At 41.4% G+C, this 17505-nt stretch overlaps 1 protein-coding gene across 3 annotated transcripts in view; it reads right to left on the bottom strand.

The window, feature by feature from the left end:
• LOC124144572 (polycystin-1-like) overlaps positions 1 to 17505 on the bottom strand; it is a 105353-nt gene that overhangs the window by 12182 nt on the left and 75666 nt on the right. For 2 of the 3 annotated variants that reach the window (XM_046514051.2, XM_046514053.2), the window contains 11 exons: positions 16124 to 16321; positions 15128 to 15283; positions 14563 to 14714; positions 10659 to 10885; positions 10190 to 10303; positions 7319 to 7557; positions 4875 to 5005; positions 4122 to 4296; positions 2739 to 2864; positions 1269 to 1360; positions 37 to 122 (listed from right to left, as the gene is read on the bottom strand). In XM_046514051.2, the coding sequence (XP_046370007.2) occupies positions 37 to 122; positions 1269 to 1360; positions 2739 to 2864; positions 4122 to 4296; positions 4875 to 5005; positions 7319 to 7557; positions 10190 to 10303; positions 10659 to 10885; positions 14563 to 14714; positions 15128 to 15283; positions 16124 to 16321 (1696 nt within the window). The remainder of the gene's footprint in view (positions 1 to 36; positions 123 to 1268; positions 1361 to 2738; positions 2865 to 4121; positions 4297 to 4874; positions 5006 to 7318; positions 7558 to 10189; positions 10304 to 10658; positions 10886 to 14562; positions 14715 to 15127; positions 15284 to 16123; positions 16322 to 17505) is intronic. The other variant, XM_046514052.2, reaches the window with a different exon arrangement.

The raw sequence follows: 17505 nt of genomic DNA, 5'->3' as shown, positions 1-17505 counted from the left end.
GAGAAGGTTGCTGAAGAATGAGAATGCAGGTCTCACCTCACAGACCATGAGGGGATCCACTCTGCCGGGGAGGAATCGCAGGAGTTTGAGAGTGGACACATACTGACTAGACAGAGCGCCTCCTGCGGGATAACCACATGTCATCATAATATGGCATTGGACACCAAACCAGGTACACAAAGAAACACAAGACCTTGAAACATATACTTCATACTAACTTACTCATCCTGACATCTTTATTTCTTATGTTCAGGGTGTAAACAGCCCTGCATTGTCACAAATATCCTTAAGGGCTGGTAGCTCACCTGACACAAGTATTCAAACATTGTAATACAAATCCCAAAGGCCAAAATTAGTTCAATTTGTACCCAAGTAAATTGAAAAGGATTTTTCTGCAACATTTTCTATAATGGTCACTATTGTTTGATGCCCAGATGCCCCTAGCAAACCTTAAACTAATTACAGTCATCAACATTTAGAACTTATATCATTGTAGTGGTCTCTGAGATCATTGAGAAACTTTTAGGAAAAGATATTTTTGAATAAAGTTAGATTAGAAGTGAATTCTGAAAAAACTTGAAAACACTTGAGCTTCTTTTAAGGAGGCCATAAAGCAATGCCCAAAGGCTGGAAGACCAGAGTTTATAATTTACAGTACAACAGCTTGAACATATCTCGATAAAAAAACATTAATATTTGAATAAACATCGGAGTAGACTGTAAGCAGATCACAAAGTCAGTTAGAGAATGGTCAACTGACACAGACAGGCTTCACGTCTGTGTTTGTAAATACATAGTGAAAGGTCTCCTGTGTTGGAAACCCCTGTGATGCTGAAACAAAATAATAATGTAAGCCTCATTTTAGAATGAGCACACAATCTAACCCTGGGGAGAACGCCTTCAAAAACTTTCAGTTCTATCAAAGGAGAAGCTTTTGATGAGAAATTGCAAATCCGAAAAGATAACAGATGACGACAGTGAATGAGTCACCATTGGCATGTGCCCACATGGCCTCCGAGCCAGATGAGCATCAACAGATAACAATACACACTAGACAGTCCCATGTCTCCCATGCTGTGGTGGTCTGTACCTCACAAGGGGCGGTGGGGTAGCCTAGTGGTTTAAGCGTTCGCTCGTCATGCCGAAGGCCCGGGTTCAATTCCCTACAATGTGTGAAGCCCATTCTGGTGTTGGTGTTGATATTGCTATAATATTGCTAAAAGTGGCCTCAAACCACACTCACTCACTCACTCACTCACTCACTGTACCTGACAAGGGGAACTCAAGGAGGACGGTGACTGTGGTTGTGAGGTCGGCGGCAGCACTGTACAGAGTGAACTCAGCAAACACAGCCCTTGTCCTGGAAGAGAGGTCATATGTCATTCCTGTTGATCGTTCCCTGTCAGCTACTCCTATGTCCTTGGTATGCACCACCAAGCAATGCTAGCACAACACACTATCTTAAGTGTTTAAGATGCAAAAGGATATTTGACATGTTTGCGATGGAAATATTTTTTTTTGTCTAGCATATGTATGTCACATGTCATGACAGAATGTTTCATCATCACCTTGACATTCATTTAAATTTAGATGTAATAGCAAAACTGTTCAACTTATGGACTCATCATTTATTGCAGAGGGAGGTGTTAGTGTATGATATTGGTCTTAGGGCTGTGTCATATTTTGCTGTCAGCCCCAATTTGTTTCATTTCTTCATCGCCCCCCAAATACATGTAAAAAAAATTCTAATTTATTTATTTGAAAAATGGAACTGTCACTTTTTCAAGGCCCTTCACTATAGGTATGATAAATTTTCGTATCCCCTTCCCTCTTTTCGCTGAGTCAAACAAGTCTATTTATAGCTGACACCTGTGTTGGGAATGCTCTTCTACCCAAACCCCAACAAAGTGCAGGGTGATAACAAATTCATTAAACTGCATATTTTCATATTTCTTTACCCATATGAAGAAGAACGAAACCCTCAGAATATGACCCAATCAAGAAACTCGGACTTTACACATATGGAGTGGTTACCAAATGGCACCGACATACACGAGGGTCCTGAGAAACAATACAAATTCCTCTTATCATTATCTGCTTTACTTCATTTTGTTGGTCAATATCGTGTTTGTAGGAGATTGGGGTAATTATTCCTTCCTGATTTCAGAGTAGATTCTCCAGTATCTCATACCGCAGATTGATCCAGTCACTGTCAAACAGGTTGCTGAGGATGCTGAGTGTCTCGTTGTAGGGGCTCTCGGTTGTTAACCTTGTTTTTGGCGTCATAAGCCCCCAAAGAACATTACGCTATTTCGGCACCGTCCGGTCAGCATGACCAGGACCAGCTTATCTCTAGGGATCGTCCGGGTCATCAGACCCCAAGATTGGCATATCCCTCCCACAGCTACACAGTCCGGGTCCCTAAGACCCCAGGACATTCAGTCATCTTACCCGGGTCACCACGACCCCAGGGTGGCAACCCGGGTCACCTCGACCCCAGGGTCTCACATAGGCAAACGAGGAAGCCCCCACGTTATGCCAAATGTTTTATGTAAATATTTGTATGTAATAAAACTTCCTGCCATGTTCTACATTTGATGTTGTTTGTGGCACAAACAATACAAATTCCTCTTATCATTATCTGCTTTACTTCATTCTGTTGGTCAATATCGCATTTGAAGGAGATTGGGGTAATTATTCCTTCCTGATTTCAGTGTAGATTCTCCAGTATCTCATACCGCAGATTGATCCAGTCACTGTCAAACAGGTTGCTGAGGATGCTGAGTGTCTCGTTGTAGGTGTTACCGAGGGTCATCACGTAGCCCCCACCAGAGTAGTGGAGGTCATGGCCGTACTTGGCCCGCCTAGGAGTCAAACAACATTCAAGTTTGTTGTGATAATGTTTTCAGAACTTTGGACTTACTGCTGTCTACTGAAGTAAACTTAGAACTCATTTTTCTATTATTACAAAAACACATTCAATTAAAGCTGATTGATGAACAAACAAAAATTCTATACACAATACATACGAAAATGTTATTGTTACATTTTCATATTTTTACTATTTTTTCACTACTACAATGAATTAATCCTAGAAACTACTGATACATGAATTACAGATGGCAATATACAATGCAATCACATTCACGACTGATGTTTGTACGAACTCATTTATGGCAAAAAGTGAAAGCAGTCAGTGGCTTTCTTATTCTGAAGGTACTTGGAGAGGTGATGTGACTGTGGATGTTTGACAGAGATAGAGAAGTGGACTTAAAGGAATCTCAGTCTCAAGTATTTGCCTACGTGTGTGTTCCCCTAATCCTTTGGGGCGGTGGGTTAGTTTAGTGGTTAAAGCATTCACTTGTCACGCCAAAGACCCAGGTTTGATTCCCCACATGGGTACAATGTGTGAAACCCATCTCTGGTGTTCCCTGCCATGATATTCCTGGGATACTGCTTAAAGTGGCATAAAACCATACTCACTCCCCTCTTCCTTCACTTGATGAAATACTGACCCTTGTATACACTGTATACATTGTCCTACCAAACATCCATGTATACGACAACAAAACTTAATGTACACACGAACCTTAAACAATTTGTTTAAAAAATAAAAAATAAAAATGGCTCATATTTTTGATAAATTTGAATTGAGGTGAGGTGAAATTGGGTTTAACGTCGCGTCCAAGATTATTGCACTTATATAGCGACGTGCATGCACGTGTATGTGTGTGTGTGGCTGCTTGTACTAGTCCGGACTGATGCCGATTTATAGTGCTAGCTCACTGAGATACCATGCCGCAGTTTAACATGAATACCCCACTCAGACACAGTATACTGACTCCGAGCCGACCAGTCCTTGTTTTAGCCCCTTAATGCCGAGCGCCAGACAGGGTAACAACAAGTACAATCTTTTAACGTCTTTTTGTATGACGCGGCCCGGGATCGAACCCTGGACCTTCCGCTCTCCGGGCGGACGCTCTACCACAAGACCACGGAGGCGGTCCAAATTTGAATTGAAATCTAATGCCTAGTTTATGACTATGCAACAATGTTGAACATGCAGTAAGAGACACTGAAATGAAACATGAGTGGATAATCGTTCAGAGACAGTGACATACATGTGAAGGTCAGTCGCTGTGAAGTATCTCCAGGTCACGTTGCTGCCGATGCTGTTGCTCCAGGCTTCGCCGTAGGTGTTGGTGTCCTCAGTGTAGCCGAGGTTTCCCTCACATGGTAATGCTGTCAGTGTGGGCAAGTGGAACTTGGCAAGGGGGGAACTGATCGGACAATCACCTGAAAGCACCAAGATATCTCCCCGTACACACGTTGTCATGAGTAAATACAAACTTGCTGGAAACAAGGAACAGTTTCATTTTGACAGACATAAACCAGATTTACCAAGGGGGCAATGGAGGCCCAGTCGTCTAAGGTGTCAGAATTTGCTCTGCAGAGTTGCGTCCCTTAGGAGTGCCAGGAAACAATGATCTTTGGATGATTGCGTGTCATCTTATCCTATTTGTGTGGATAGATAATCATGATGTCAATAAAGGGATTGTCCAGTCCTTACTTTATTAGAGCTGCAATATTACTGAGCTTGGCATGGCTGGCATTAAAAACAAAAAAACAACAAAAGAAAACGAATCCCAGTTCAGATTTATGCTTCAAGGTTTGTCAACACCATATCCAAAGTGTAACTTCCTCCAGGTTTACAAGTAATATTCTGACTTTGTCATGGATGTGTAATAATGATATTACAAGATGGTATTTCATTGTGACACTTTTTTTTTTTTATAAAATGTGATACTTAGATTATATCTGGAAACCCTTCACTTACACTTGATGATGACCTTTAATCTTGTAATGTAACATACCGAGTGTGCCTCTGATCTGACGGAGTCTTGCAGGCCCCAGTAGCACCCCAAACTGCTCCTGGGGGTTCAACTCCTGCCAGTGGAGCGTATTGGCCAACACCGTCTCAGTCCACGTCCTGAAGTCTGGGATGCTGCAACAGAAGCATGGGGTCAGTCACTTGGATGGAGTCTGAGACCAAGGATAATGATGGCTGCAACCTATAAAGTCTTCTGCCATGCTGCTGAGGCTAATTTTCAACTGACGAAAGGTTGAAAATAATTTAAGTCATATGTTATAATTATGTAAGAGTAAGTTTTATGATGTCTGACAATGCTGATTTAACTATGACATAATTCTGTTTCAAATGGATTAGAGCAGCAGTCATCAGCCCCAGAGCCATACATCAGACTTCTAATCAATAAAGACCTTCTTGACCTATATCAAGCATCAGATACAGCTTTTGTCAAAGGGGGTTAACTTACACTGAAATAAGATGAACGCAAACAATTTATTCTGGGAACAAACTTGGAACATTTGTTAGCCAATAATTTGTCACCTTTATTGAAAACATTTCACAATTGGTTAGTGTATATGTTTTTTTAACGTAAACATAAGTATGCTAAAAACTGGAGCGGGTGTGCATCTCCGTAATGTACGTCTCCATTCCCTCACCTTATCGACGTAATGTACGTCTCCATTCCCTCACCTTATCGACGTAATGTACGTCTCCATTCCCTCACCTTATCAACGTAATGTATGTCTCCATTCCCTCACCTTATCAACATAATGTACGTCTCCATTCCCTCACCTTATCGACATAATGTACGTCTCCATTCCCTCACCTTATCAACGTAATGTACGTCTCCATTCCCTCACCTTATAGACGTAATGTACGTCTCCATTCCCTCACCTTATCGACGTAATGTATGTCTCCATTCCCTCACCTTATCGACGTAATGTACGTCTCCATTCCCTCACCTTATCAACGTAATGTACGTCTCCATTCCCTCACCTTATCGACATAATGTACGTCTCCATTCCCTCACCTTATAGACGTAATGTACGTCTCCATTCCCTCACCTTATCAACGTAATGTACGTCTCCATTCCGTCACCTTATCGACGTAATGTATGTCTCCATTCCCTCACCTTATAGACGTAATGTACGTCTCCATTCCCTCACCTTATCAACGTAATGTACGTCTCCATTCCCTCACCTTATCGACGTAATGTACGTCTCCATTCCCTCACCTTATCGACGTAATGTATGTCTCCATTCCCTCACCTTATCAACGTAATGTACGTCTCCATTCCCTCACCTTATCGACATAATGTACGTCTCCATTCCCTCACCTTATCAACGTAATATACGTCTCCATTCCCTCACCTTATAGACGTAATGTACGTCTCCATTCCCTCACCTTATCAACGTAATGTATGTCTCCATTCCCTCACCTTATCAACGTAATGTACGTCTCCATTCCCTCACCTTATCAACGTAATGTACGTCTCCATTCCCTCACCTTATAGACGTAATGTACGTCTCCATTCCCTCACCTTATCAACGTAATGTATGTCTCCATTCCCTCACCTTATCGACGTAATGTACGTCTCCATTCCCTCACCTTATCAACGTAATGTACGTCTCCATTCCCTCACCTTATCAACGTAATGTACGTCTCCATTCCCTCACCTTATCGACATAATGTACGTCTCCATTCCCTCACCTTATCAACGTAATATACGTCTCCATTCCCTCACCTTATAGACGTAATGTACGTCTCCATTCCCTCACCTTATCAACGTAATGTATGTCTCCATTCCCTCACCTTATCGACGTAATGTACGTCTCCATTCCCTCACCTTATCAACGTAATGTACGTCTCCATTCCCTCACCTTATAGACGTAATGTACGTCTCCATTCCCTCACCTTATAGACGTAATGTACGTCTCCATTCCCTCACCTTATAGACGTAATGTACGTCTCCATTCCCTCACCTTATAGACGTAATGTACGTCTCCATTCCCTCACCTTATCGACATAATGTATGTCTCCATTCCCTCACCTTATCAACGTAATGTACGTCTCCATTCCCTCACCTTATCAACGTAATGTACGTCTCCATTCCCTCACCTTATCCACGTAATGTACGTCTCCATTCCCTCACCTTATCGATGTACCTTATCTTAGTTGTGATTTTCTACAAACATTAGAGCCAGCGTGGACAATTAAACCTTATTCATATCCTTAAAAGGATGAGATATACTGAATGTCAAAAGTAAGTGTCTTGAAGTGTACCTATGTTTAATTGGGCTAAAGATGGATAGTCCACTGATCAAGTTATTTGGAACCTGTATAATTATATCCTCATAATTTATCAGTTTTCATTGAACAATATATTCCAGAGATCACAGGTATGATTGCCTACATCATCTACAGTGTATCAGACATCAGCATTCTAACCTCCTGACATGACTGAGGTTGAGTCCTACAGCTCCATCCTGATGTAGGAGATGTTGCACATGCTGCGAGAACATGCAGTTGGTGGTGCCGTTGTAGATGAAGCTGATCGCCAGCAGCAGGGACAGCAGGAACATGTGGGAGACGAACTGTCGCAACATCACGTGCATGCGCTGGATCTTCACGCCCTCCTCCTTGGCGTGCATCAGGGCAAACCCGCCCAGGGGACGGAACTTCACATCCTGGGGGGGGAGGGGGGGGAAACAAGGAGTTAAGTGAGGAAAACATTTTGTGTGTGCGTGCGTGCGTGTGTGTGTGTTTGTGTGTGTGTGTGTGTGTGCGTGTGTTTGTTTTGGAGATTTCAAAAGAGAATTATCTTTTTCACCCAACTACCACATAACCTACCACCTCTAAAACCACTTATAAACCTCCAATGATGCTGTCCTATTGTTCTCCAGTCGGGTTAAATCTCATAAACTGTGATGTTATAGTGTCCCTGGGATTTTATAGGATATTCCACACATATTTGCTATATAATGTGTTATAATATCCCAGGGATGTTATATAATATCTCACATAATTATTAATACAACTTCCGTTCAGATTGTAACATGTAATGAAATCGCAGTGCTTCTTAGAAAGTCTTTTTCAAGAACCATATGCCAGGAACAGATATTTATGCCCATTTCCTAAGGTCCAATGACAAGTATGTTTGAAACATAAATATGTTGATAAATGTTGTTTTAAGTTTCTTTTTTCAGTTTATGAGTTAGATAAAACACTTCCCCTCGGGTTTTCATGATGTTTAAAACCCTTATCCCGAGGATGCTGGTTTTAAATATCATAAAACTCCACGGACATGCTTTATCCTACATATAACCTACCACCTCTAATACCACATAACCTACCACCTCTAATACCACATAACCTACCACCTCTAATACCACATAACCTACCACCTCTAATACCACATAACCTACCACCTCTAATACCACATAACTTACCACCTCTAATACCACATAACCTACCACCTCTAATACCACATAACCTACCACCTCTAATACCACATAACCTACCACCTCTAATACCATCTAATACCACATAACCTACCACCTCTAATACCACATAACCTACCACCTCTAATACCACATAACTTACCACCTCTAATACCACATAACCTACCACCTCTAATACCACATAACCTACCACCTCTAATACCACATAACTTACCACCTCTAATACCACATAACCTACCACCTCTAATACCATCTAATACCACATAACCTACCACCTCTAATACCACATAACCTGCCACCTCTAATACCACATAACCTACCACCTCTAATACCACATAACCTACCACCTCTAATACCACATAACCTACCACCTCTAATACCACATAACTTACCACCTCTAATACCATCTAATACCACATAACCTACCACCTCTAATACCACATAACCTACCACCTCTAATACCATCTAATACCACATAACCTACCACCTCTAATACCACATAACCTACCACCTCTAATACCACATAACCTACCACCTCTAATACCACATAACCTACCACCTCTAATACCATCTAATACCACATAACCTACCACCTCTAATACCACATAACTTACCACCTCTAATACCACATAACCTACCACCTCTAATACCATCTAATACCACATAACCTACCACCTCTAATACCACATAACCTACCACCTCTAATACCACATAACTTACCACCTCTAATACCACATAACCTACCACCTCTAATACCACATAACCTACCACCTCTAATACCACATAACTTACCACCTCTAATACCACATAACCTACCACCTCTAATACCATCTAATACCACATAACCTACCACCTCTAATACCACATAACCTGCCACCTCTAATACCACATAACCTACCACCTCTAATACCACACAACCTACCACCTCTAATACCACATAACCTACCACCTCTAATACCACATAACCTACCACCTCTAATACCACATAACCTACCACCTCTAATACCACATAACTTACCACCTCTAATACCATCTAATACCACATAACCTACCACCTCTAATACCACATAACCTACCACCTCTAATACCATCTAATACCACATAACCTACCACCTCTAATACCACATAACCTACCACCTCTAATACCACATAACCTACCACCTCTAATACCACATAACCTACCACCTCTAATACCACATAACCTACCACCTCTAATACCACATAACTTACCACCTCTAATACCACATAACCTACCACCTCTAATACCACATAACTTACCACCTCTAATACCACATAACCTACCACCTCTAATACCACATAACCTACCACCTCTAATACCACATAACCTGCCACCTCTAATACCACATAACCTACCACCTCTAATACCACATAACTTACCACCTCTAATACCACATAACCTACCACCTCTAATACCACATAACCTACCACCTCTAATACCACATAACCTGCCACCTCTAATACCACATAACCTACTACCTCTAATACCACATAACCTACCACCTCTAATACCACATAACCTACCACCTCTAATACCACATAACCTACCACCTCTAATACCACATAACCTACCACCTCTAATACCACATAACCTACCACCTCTAAAACAACATTCAATCACATTGTTAAGAAACAGAAATAAATCAATCATCATGTCAGATTGGCCCCTCTCCGACCCTTTATCTTCAGTGATAATCAGTAGGTTCAGTAACTGATTAGTCTTCTAACTGTAGTGTACTGTATTCAATGTAATAAGTGACCACGGTGATATTTGCTAATATATTGGCAAGTAATACAGAAAGCACACTGGGGCTAAAAACAAACATGGAATGTTGACTACCTTGAATGTTTCGAAGACATTGTCGACTACTGGCGGTATGCTGATGGACTCCTTGTCGATCTCCTCCTGGACGTCGCGGCTGCGTGCGGCCAGATACAGCGCCACCAGCAACACCTGCAACACACCAACACACGGCTTCATCCACCGAACCACAACTCAAGAATTAAGATATCTGGAATAGTCAACTTATTATATACTGAACAAGACTGACACTTAGGAACGACTCACAACACAGTTGTTAGGGCAGGGAGATTACATTGTTGCCCTCCTGATTAATATTTTTAAATTCCTTGACAGATGTGAAGCCTGGCAGGAATAAGACAATTAAAAGTAGAAACGATCTGGTTCCCAAATGAGTGTTGTTTGTACCAATTGGCTCAATGCATAGAATATTCTCGGACAAATTATATGCTAAAGATGCTAGGGTAAGTATTAATTGTTCCTATCATATGATGAATACTCCACAGACCTTGGTAGGTTCGATGACGAGGGCTGAGCAAATGAATGCTAGGAAGAGAGACAACAGCCACTTGAGTGACACCTCCGACCCAAACTGGTAGCCATACAGCAAGATGATGATGATGGAGACTACGCTGATGAGCAGGCTCAGGCCGTATGCCACGTACACACACCATGATGGCAGCATACACGTGGCCTCATACTCCGTGGTGTGGTTGGTGGAAGAGTAGTAGTTTCCTTCACAGACACAAGTCTCAGTTACATACACAGACACAAGTCTCAGTTACATACACAGACACAAGTCTCAGTTACATTTACAGACACAAGTCTCAGTTACATTCACAGACACAAGTCTCAGTTACATACACAGACACAAGTCTCAGTTACATACACAGACACAAGACTCAGTTACATTCACAGACACAAGTCTCAGTTACATTCACAGACACAAGTCTCAGTTACATTCACAGGCACAAGTCTCCGTTACATACACAGACACAAGACTCAGTTACATTCACAGACACAAGTCTCAGTTACATACACAGACACAAGACTCAGTTACATTCACAGACACAGGTCTTAGTTACATACACAGACACAAGTCTTAGTTACATACACAGACACAAGTCTCAGTTACATACACGGACACAAGTCTCAGTTACATTCACAGACACAAGTCTCAGTTACATTCACAGACACAAGTCTCAGTTTCATACACGGACACAAGTCTCAGTTACATTCACAGACACAAGTCTCAGTTACATTCACAGACACAAGTCTCAGTTACATACAGGGACACAAGTCTCAGTTACATTCACAGACACAAGACTCAGTTACATTCACAGACACAAGTCTCAGTTACATACACAGACACAAGACTCAGTTACATTCACAGACACAGGTCTTAGTTACATACACAGACACAAGTCTTAGTTACATACACAGACACAAGTCTCAGTTACATACACGGACACAAGTCTCAGTTACATTCACAGACACAAGTCTCAGTTACATTCACAGACACAAGTCTCAGTTACATTCACAGACACAAGTCTCAGTTACATACAGGGACACAAGTCTCAGTTACATTCACAGACACAAGTCTCAGTTACATACAGGGACACAAGTCTCAGTTACATTCACAGACACAAGACTCAGTTACATTCACAGACACAAGACTCAGTTACATTCACGGACACAAGTCTTAGTTACATACACAGACACAAGTCTCAGTTACATTCACAGATACAAGTCTTAGTTACATTCACAGACACAAGTCTCAGTTTCATACACGGACACAAGTCTTAGTTACATACAGGGACACAAGTCTCAGTTACATTCACAGACACAAGTCTCAGTTACATTCACAGACACAAGTCTCAGTTACATTCACAGATACAAGTCTCAGTTACATACACAGACACAAGACTCAGTTACATACACAGACACAAGTCTTAGTTACATACACAGACACAAGTCTCAGTTACATTCACAGACACAAGTCTCAGTTACATACACGGACACAAGTCTCAGTTACATTCACAGACACAAGTCTCAGTTACATTCACAGACACAAGTCTCAGTTACATTTACAGACACAAGTCTCAGTTACATTCACAGACACAAGTCTCAGTTACATTCACAGACACAAGTCTCAGTTACATTCACAGACACAAGTCTCAGTTACATTCACAGACACAAGTCTCAGTTACATTTACACACATAAGTCTCAGTTACATACACAGACACAGGTCTTAGTTACATACACAGACACAAGACTCAGTTACATACACAGACACAAGTCTCAGTTACATTCACAGACACAAGTCTCAGTTACATTCACAGACACAAGTCTCAGTTACATTCACAGACACAAGTCTCAGTTACATTCACAGACACAAGTCTCAGTTACATTCACAGATACAAGTCTTAGTTACATTCACAGACACAAGTCTCAGTTTCATACACGGACACAAGTCTTAGTTACATACACAGACAGAAGTCTCAGTTACATTCACAGATACAAGTCTTAGTTACATTCACAGACACAAGTCTCAGTTTCATACACGGACACAAGTCTTAGTTACATACAGGGACACAAGTCTCAGTTACATTCACAGACACAAGTCTCAGTTACATTCACAGACACAAGTCTCAGTTACATTCACAGACACAAGTCTCAGTTTCATACACGGACACAAGTATTAGTTACATTCACAGACACAAGTCTCAGTTACATTCACAGACACAAGTCTCAGTTACATTCACAGACACAAGTCTTAGTTACATTCACAGACACAAGTCTCAGTTACATTCACAGACACAAGTCTCAGTTTCATACACAGACACAAGTCTCTGTTACATTCACAGACACAAGACTCAGTTACATTCACAGACACAAGTCTCAGTTACATTCACAGACACAAGTCTCAGTTACATTCACAGACACAAGTCTCAGTTTCATACACGGACACAAGTCTTAGTTACATTCACAGACACAAGTCTCAGTTACATTCACAGACACAAGTCTCAGTTACATACACAGACACAAGTCTTAGTTACATACACAGACAGAAGTCTTAGTTACATTCACAGACACAAGTCTCAGTTACATTCACAGACACAAGTCTCAGTTACATTCACAGACACAAGTCTCAGTTTCATACACGGACACAAGTCTTAGTTACATACAGGGACACAAGTCTTAGTTACATACACAGACACAAGTCTCAGTTACATTCACAGACACAAGTCTTAGTTACATACACAGACACAAGTCTCAGTTACATACACGGACACAAGTCTTAGTTACATTCACAGACACAAGTCTCAGTTTCATACACGGACACAAGTCTTAGTTACATACACAGACAGAAGTCTCAGTTACATTCACAGACACAAGTCTTAGTTACATACACAGACAGAAGTCTCAGTTACATTCACAGACACAAGTCTTAGTTACATACACAGACACAAGTCTCAGTTACATACACAGACACAAGACTCAGTTACATTCACAGTCACAAGTCTTAGTTACATACACAGACACAAGTCTCAGTAACATACACAGACACAAGTCTCAGTTACATTCACAGACACAAGTCTCAGTTACATTCACAGACACAAGTCTCAGTTACATTCACAGACACAAGTCTCAGTTACATACACAGACACAGGTCTCAGTTACATACACAGACACAAGTCTCAGTTACATACACAGACACAAGTCTCAGTTACATACACAGACACAGGTCTCAGTTACATACACGGACACAAGTCTTAGTTACATACACAGACAGAAGTCTCAGTTACATTCACAGACACAAGTCTTAGTTACATACAAAGACACAAGTCTCAGTTACATTCACAGGCACAAGTCTCAGTTACATAAAAACAAAAGTCTGAGATACTGGCATTGTCTTAGTCAGAAATACTGCCACAGACATAAGGCATAGTTACAGACACATGTCCGAGATACAGACATAAGGCATAGTTACAGACACATGTCCGAGATACAGACACAAGGCATAGTTACAGACACATGTCCGAGATACAGACATAAGGCATAGTTACAGACACATGTCCGAGATACAGACATAAGGCATAGTTACAGACACATGTCCGTGATACAGACACAAGGCATAGTTACAGACACAAAAGCGTCCAAGATACAGCCACAGACATCAGTAAGAGATACTAGCATACTTTAAGTCCGAGATACAGGTGCGAAACCTTTTGTGATAGTTTTTCAAGTTGAAATGTTGGTTAAGAAAATTGATACCAGCTGGTAGAAAAGACTGGCCAAACCTGTCATTTTGTGTTTTCAGCATATACAGCCAGCACTCAGAATCATTCATATCATTCACCAATATTGTCAAAACATTTGATCAAGCAAGTTTACAGAGCACACTTACTCTTCCAGATGGCAGACATGTTGCTCTTGGACTTCTCTGACATGATGCTTGGCTGTTTCATAAACGAGATCTCCTTCATGCTGCTTCCGGCGCTGTAGGCTCGTCCGTACGAGTCTCGCTTCTTGAGAATACTGGAGGTGGTGCTGGTCTTCCTGGAGGAGAGAAACAAGAAGCATCTGAAGAACACAGAACACAGATGTTTCTAGTTACCACTCCCACCGTAGAAGAATCCTTAATTAATCTGGCTTCATGACAATGAGAGGCTAACATTACTTGTGTTATTTGATGATCAGTGGTAACCATATTGTTTTGTGACTAGAGCCAATGAGCCATAGACTTCTGACTTTTCTCAATATTGATGTTAACATGTCTCGCATGGCTAGGCTACCAACATTTAATACAGAAGTTAAACTAGAAACTAAATTCTTGGTTGTCAAGGTCTCATGCATAAGTGAAACATCCTACATGTGTCATAGTGCTTTCAGAAAAGATGCTAATCCACAACCAAGATACGGCACTTTTTCAATTTAGCAAAAGGGCAAATGTTTTCATTTTTCATCCTGACCTTTCAGGTAATTCCTTCTTGGCATCTTCTTTGGAGTTGGTCTGTTTCCCAGGTGGCAGCGGCTGACCCTTGACCTGTACGTTCTGCTTGCTTGCCTTCCCTTCCTTCCCTCCTTCATCATCCGTGGATGCGTCGTCCAGATGGAAGGATGTTTTCCTGCAGACAAAACCTGGCATCAATTGTCAGTAAAATCTGATCTACTACTTGGTGGTGAGGTACCGATCTGCACCACTGAACGTGTGTACCACCATGATACATAGCCTAAACATCAATGATACAGAGATAGTTTGTGATACAGTCAAAACTTATCGATCAATTCTCCCTTACCTCCATCAGATGACTTCATGATCTCAACAGAATCCAAATTGGTGCTTGGTTTGATATGGATACTCATCTAACCTCGAAATATGGATACCTTGATCTATTTCAATGTTCGTGATGAACAAATTCAAAAACCATTGAACACAAACTAAAGTAAGAAATGACAGTTACCAGTACTCCCAAAGTTAAAAGGAAATTTCATCCCCCATGCATATACAGTTAAATTCCCCAGTAGGGCTGGGACGAGTCAAATTTACTACCCGGGTACCCCCCCCCCTATTACCCGACCCTACCAGGGTAACCACTGTAGGTCTCAAGAGATAGGTACAAAATGTCCGATTGGGAATTTTATTACCATAGCCCTGGCAAACGTATTTAAATACATGTATTAAACAATCTGGTCATGCATACACTGAAGTTGACTTAAGTCGTATCTTTATTCAACCATATGAAAAGTCAGAATGAATGGGTGCATAGTCAGAAGGAATGTGAACATAAGTGACTTGTAGTACAACCATAGAGTTCTAGATAATTTTTGTCATTAAAAGATATATCACGTGACTAACCACGGGTCCGGGTAGTCAATTGGGTACCCGGATCCTACTCAGTACCCAGCCGACCTGGGTACCCGAGTCACCCGTCCGTGCCCTATTCCCCAGTTACATTGACCTTCACCTTGCTCTCCTGAGTTTGGGATCTTCTCTGGGGTTGAATCTGGGTTGTGCTGTGGCACCGGCAGCACGGGCTGGGGTCTTAGTGAAGGTCTTCTTGCCGGCTGACTTCCCTCCCTTGCCATCCTCCAGACCCTCTGTGGCCCACTCTTCATCGGAGCAGAACAGGTCATCTGCCACCTTGTTTGTCGTCTTGCCACTGCTGTCAATGTTCATCATGTTTTTAACCTCAGCCTGCTATTTCTTCTTATTAGTGTTTACATTTGTAATCTGTACATGCCTCTTTATTTGAGGTGTGGTACCAAAGGGCTGAATTTATGAAATTAGGTAATGAAAAATGAAACTTATTCATAATTTCTTTTGGAAACTTATTATCTAGGAGGCTCTCTCAATGGTGGTAACATATTCATAGCATAATGATGTATTCAAATCAGCAGTGGTTTGTCCCCATGTCCAAAAGATGAAGTAAGGGCCATAACTCTTGATGCTGGTTATCATCCCTTAATGATGTATGCAAAATGTTATTCTTGTATCCATTGTTGTTTCCAAGAAAATGTGGTCCTGTTTGGGCTCTGTGTAACTCCGTGGTTGGTGTAAAACTTGATATACATGTGTATCTTGTAATGTTGTCATCATTGTATCTACAGTGGTTTTCCAAGAAAACTTGCCCTCATTGAATGTTGTTTGCACCACGTCCAAAAGATAAAAAAACTAGCCATAACTCTGCCAAAAATAATTTTCCACGCTGGTGTTCAAACTGGACTAACATATATATCACAAAATTATCTTTGTAAAATTCATCCATAGCAGTTTCTGAAAAGACGTATCCCCATTGTAATGAAATGAACGGAAGAACAGACGGACAGAGCCCAAGCCTATATCCTCTTCCCAATGGGGGAAAGTATGTCAGTGTGGGTACATCTTCCCGAGGCAAGAGAGTTAACTGACTTTACAAGTCCAGTTTCCACCCTTGCCAAACTTGGCTGGAATTCCTGGGCTCGATTGTAGCGCCACCAGTGGCTATTACCAGTTATGACCCTTCTATGCCTCTCCTATGGACCAATCAGATTCCACCTCTCGTATCACTTGCATTTGCTTTAAATAAAATCGCGGCGCCCGGTCAAGATCGATAATCAAGATCTATATTGAGATCAAATTGGTCTTACATCGCTAAGTGAATCAAATCATGTGAGCACCTTGAGTAAAAACATGAACAGATTCTGAAAATATCCTTTGACAACGAGTTGGCGGTGCACATGCTTTGTAAATCGTGCAATCGATCGAAATCTGCATGACAGTTGCGCGATTGTGATTGGACTATGCATTGACTCGTTAGTCCAGGCAAAATCTAACTCCATAATACAAGCCTAGTTCGGCAAGGGTTTG

This window comes from Haliotis rufescens, unplaced genomic scaffold (genome assembly GCF_023055435.1).
Source record: "Haliotis rufescens isolate VD_foot unplaced genomic scaffold, xgHalRufe1.0.p SCAF_11, whole genome shotgun sequence".
Taxonomy (NCBI): domain Eukaryota; kingdom Metazoa; phylum Mollusca; class Gastropoda; order Lepetellida; family Haliotidae; genus Haliotis; species Haliotis rufescens.
The sequence above is the reverse complement of the archived record's forward strand: the minus strand, read 5'-3'. Positions and strand labels throughout refer to the sequence as shown.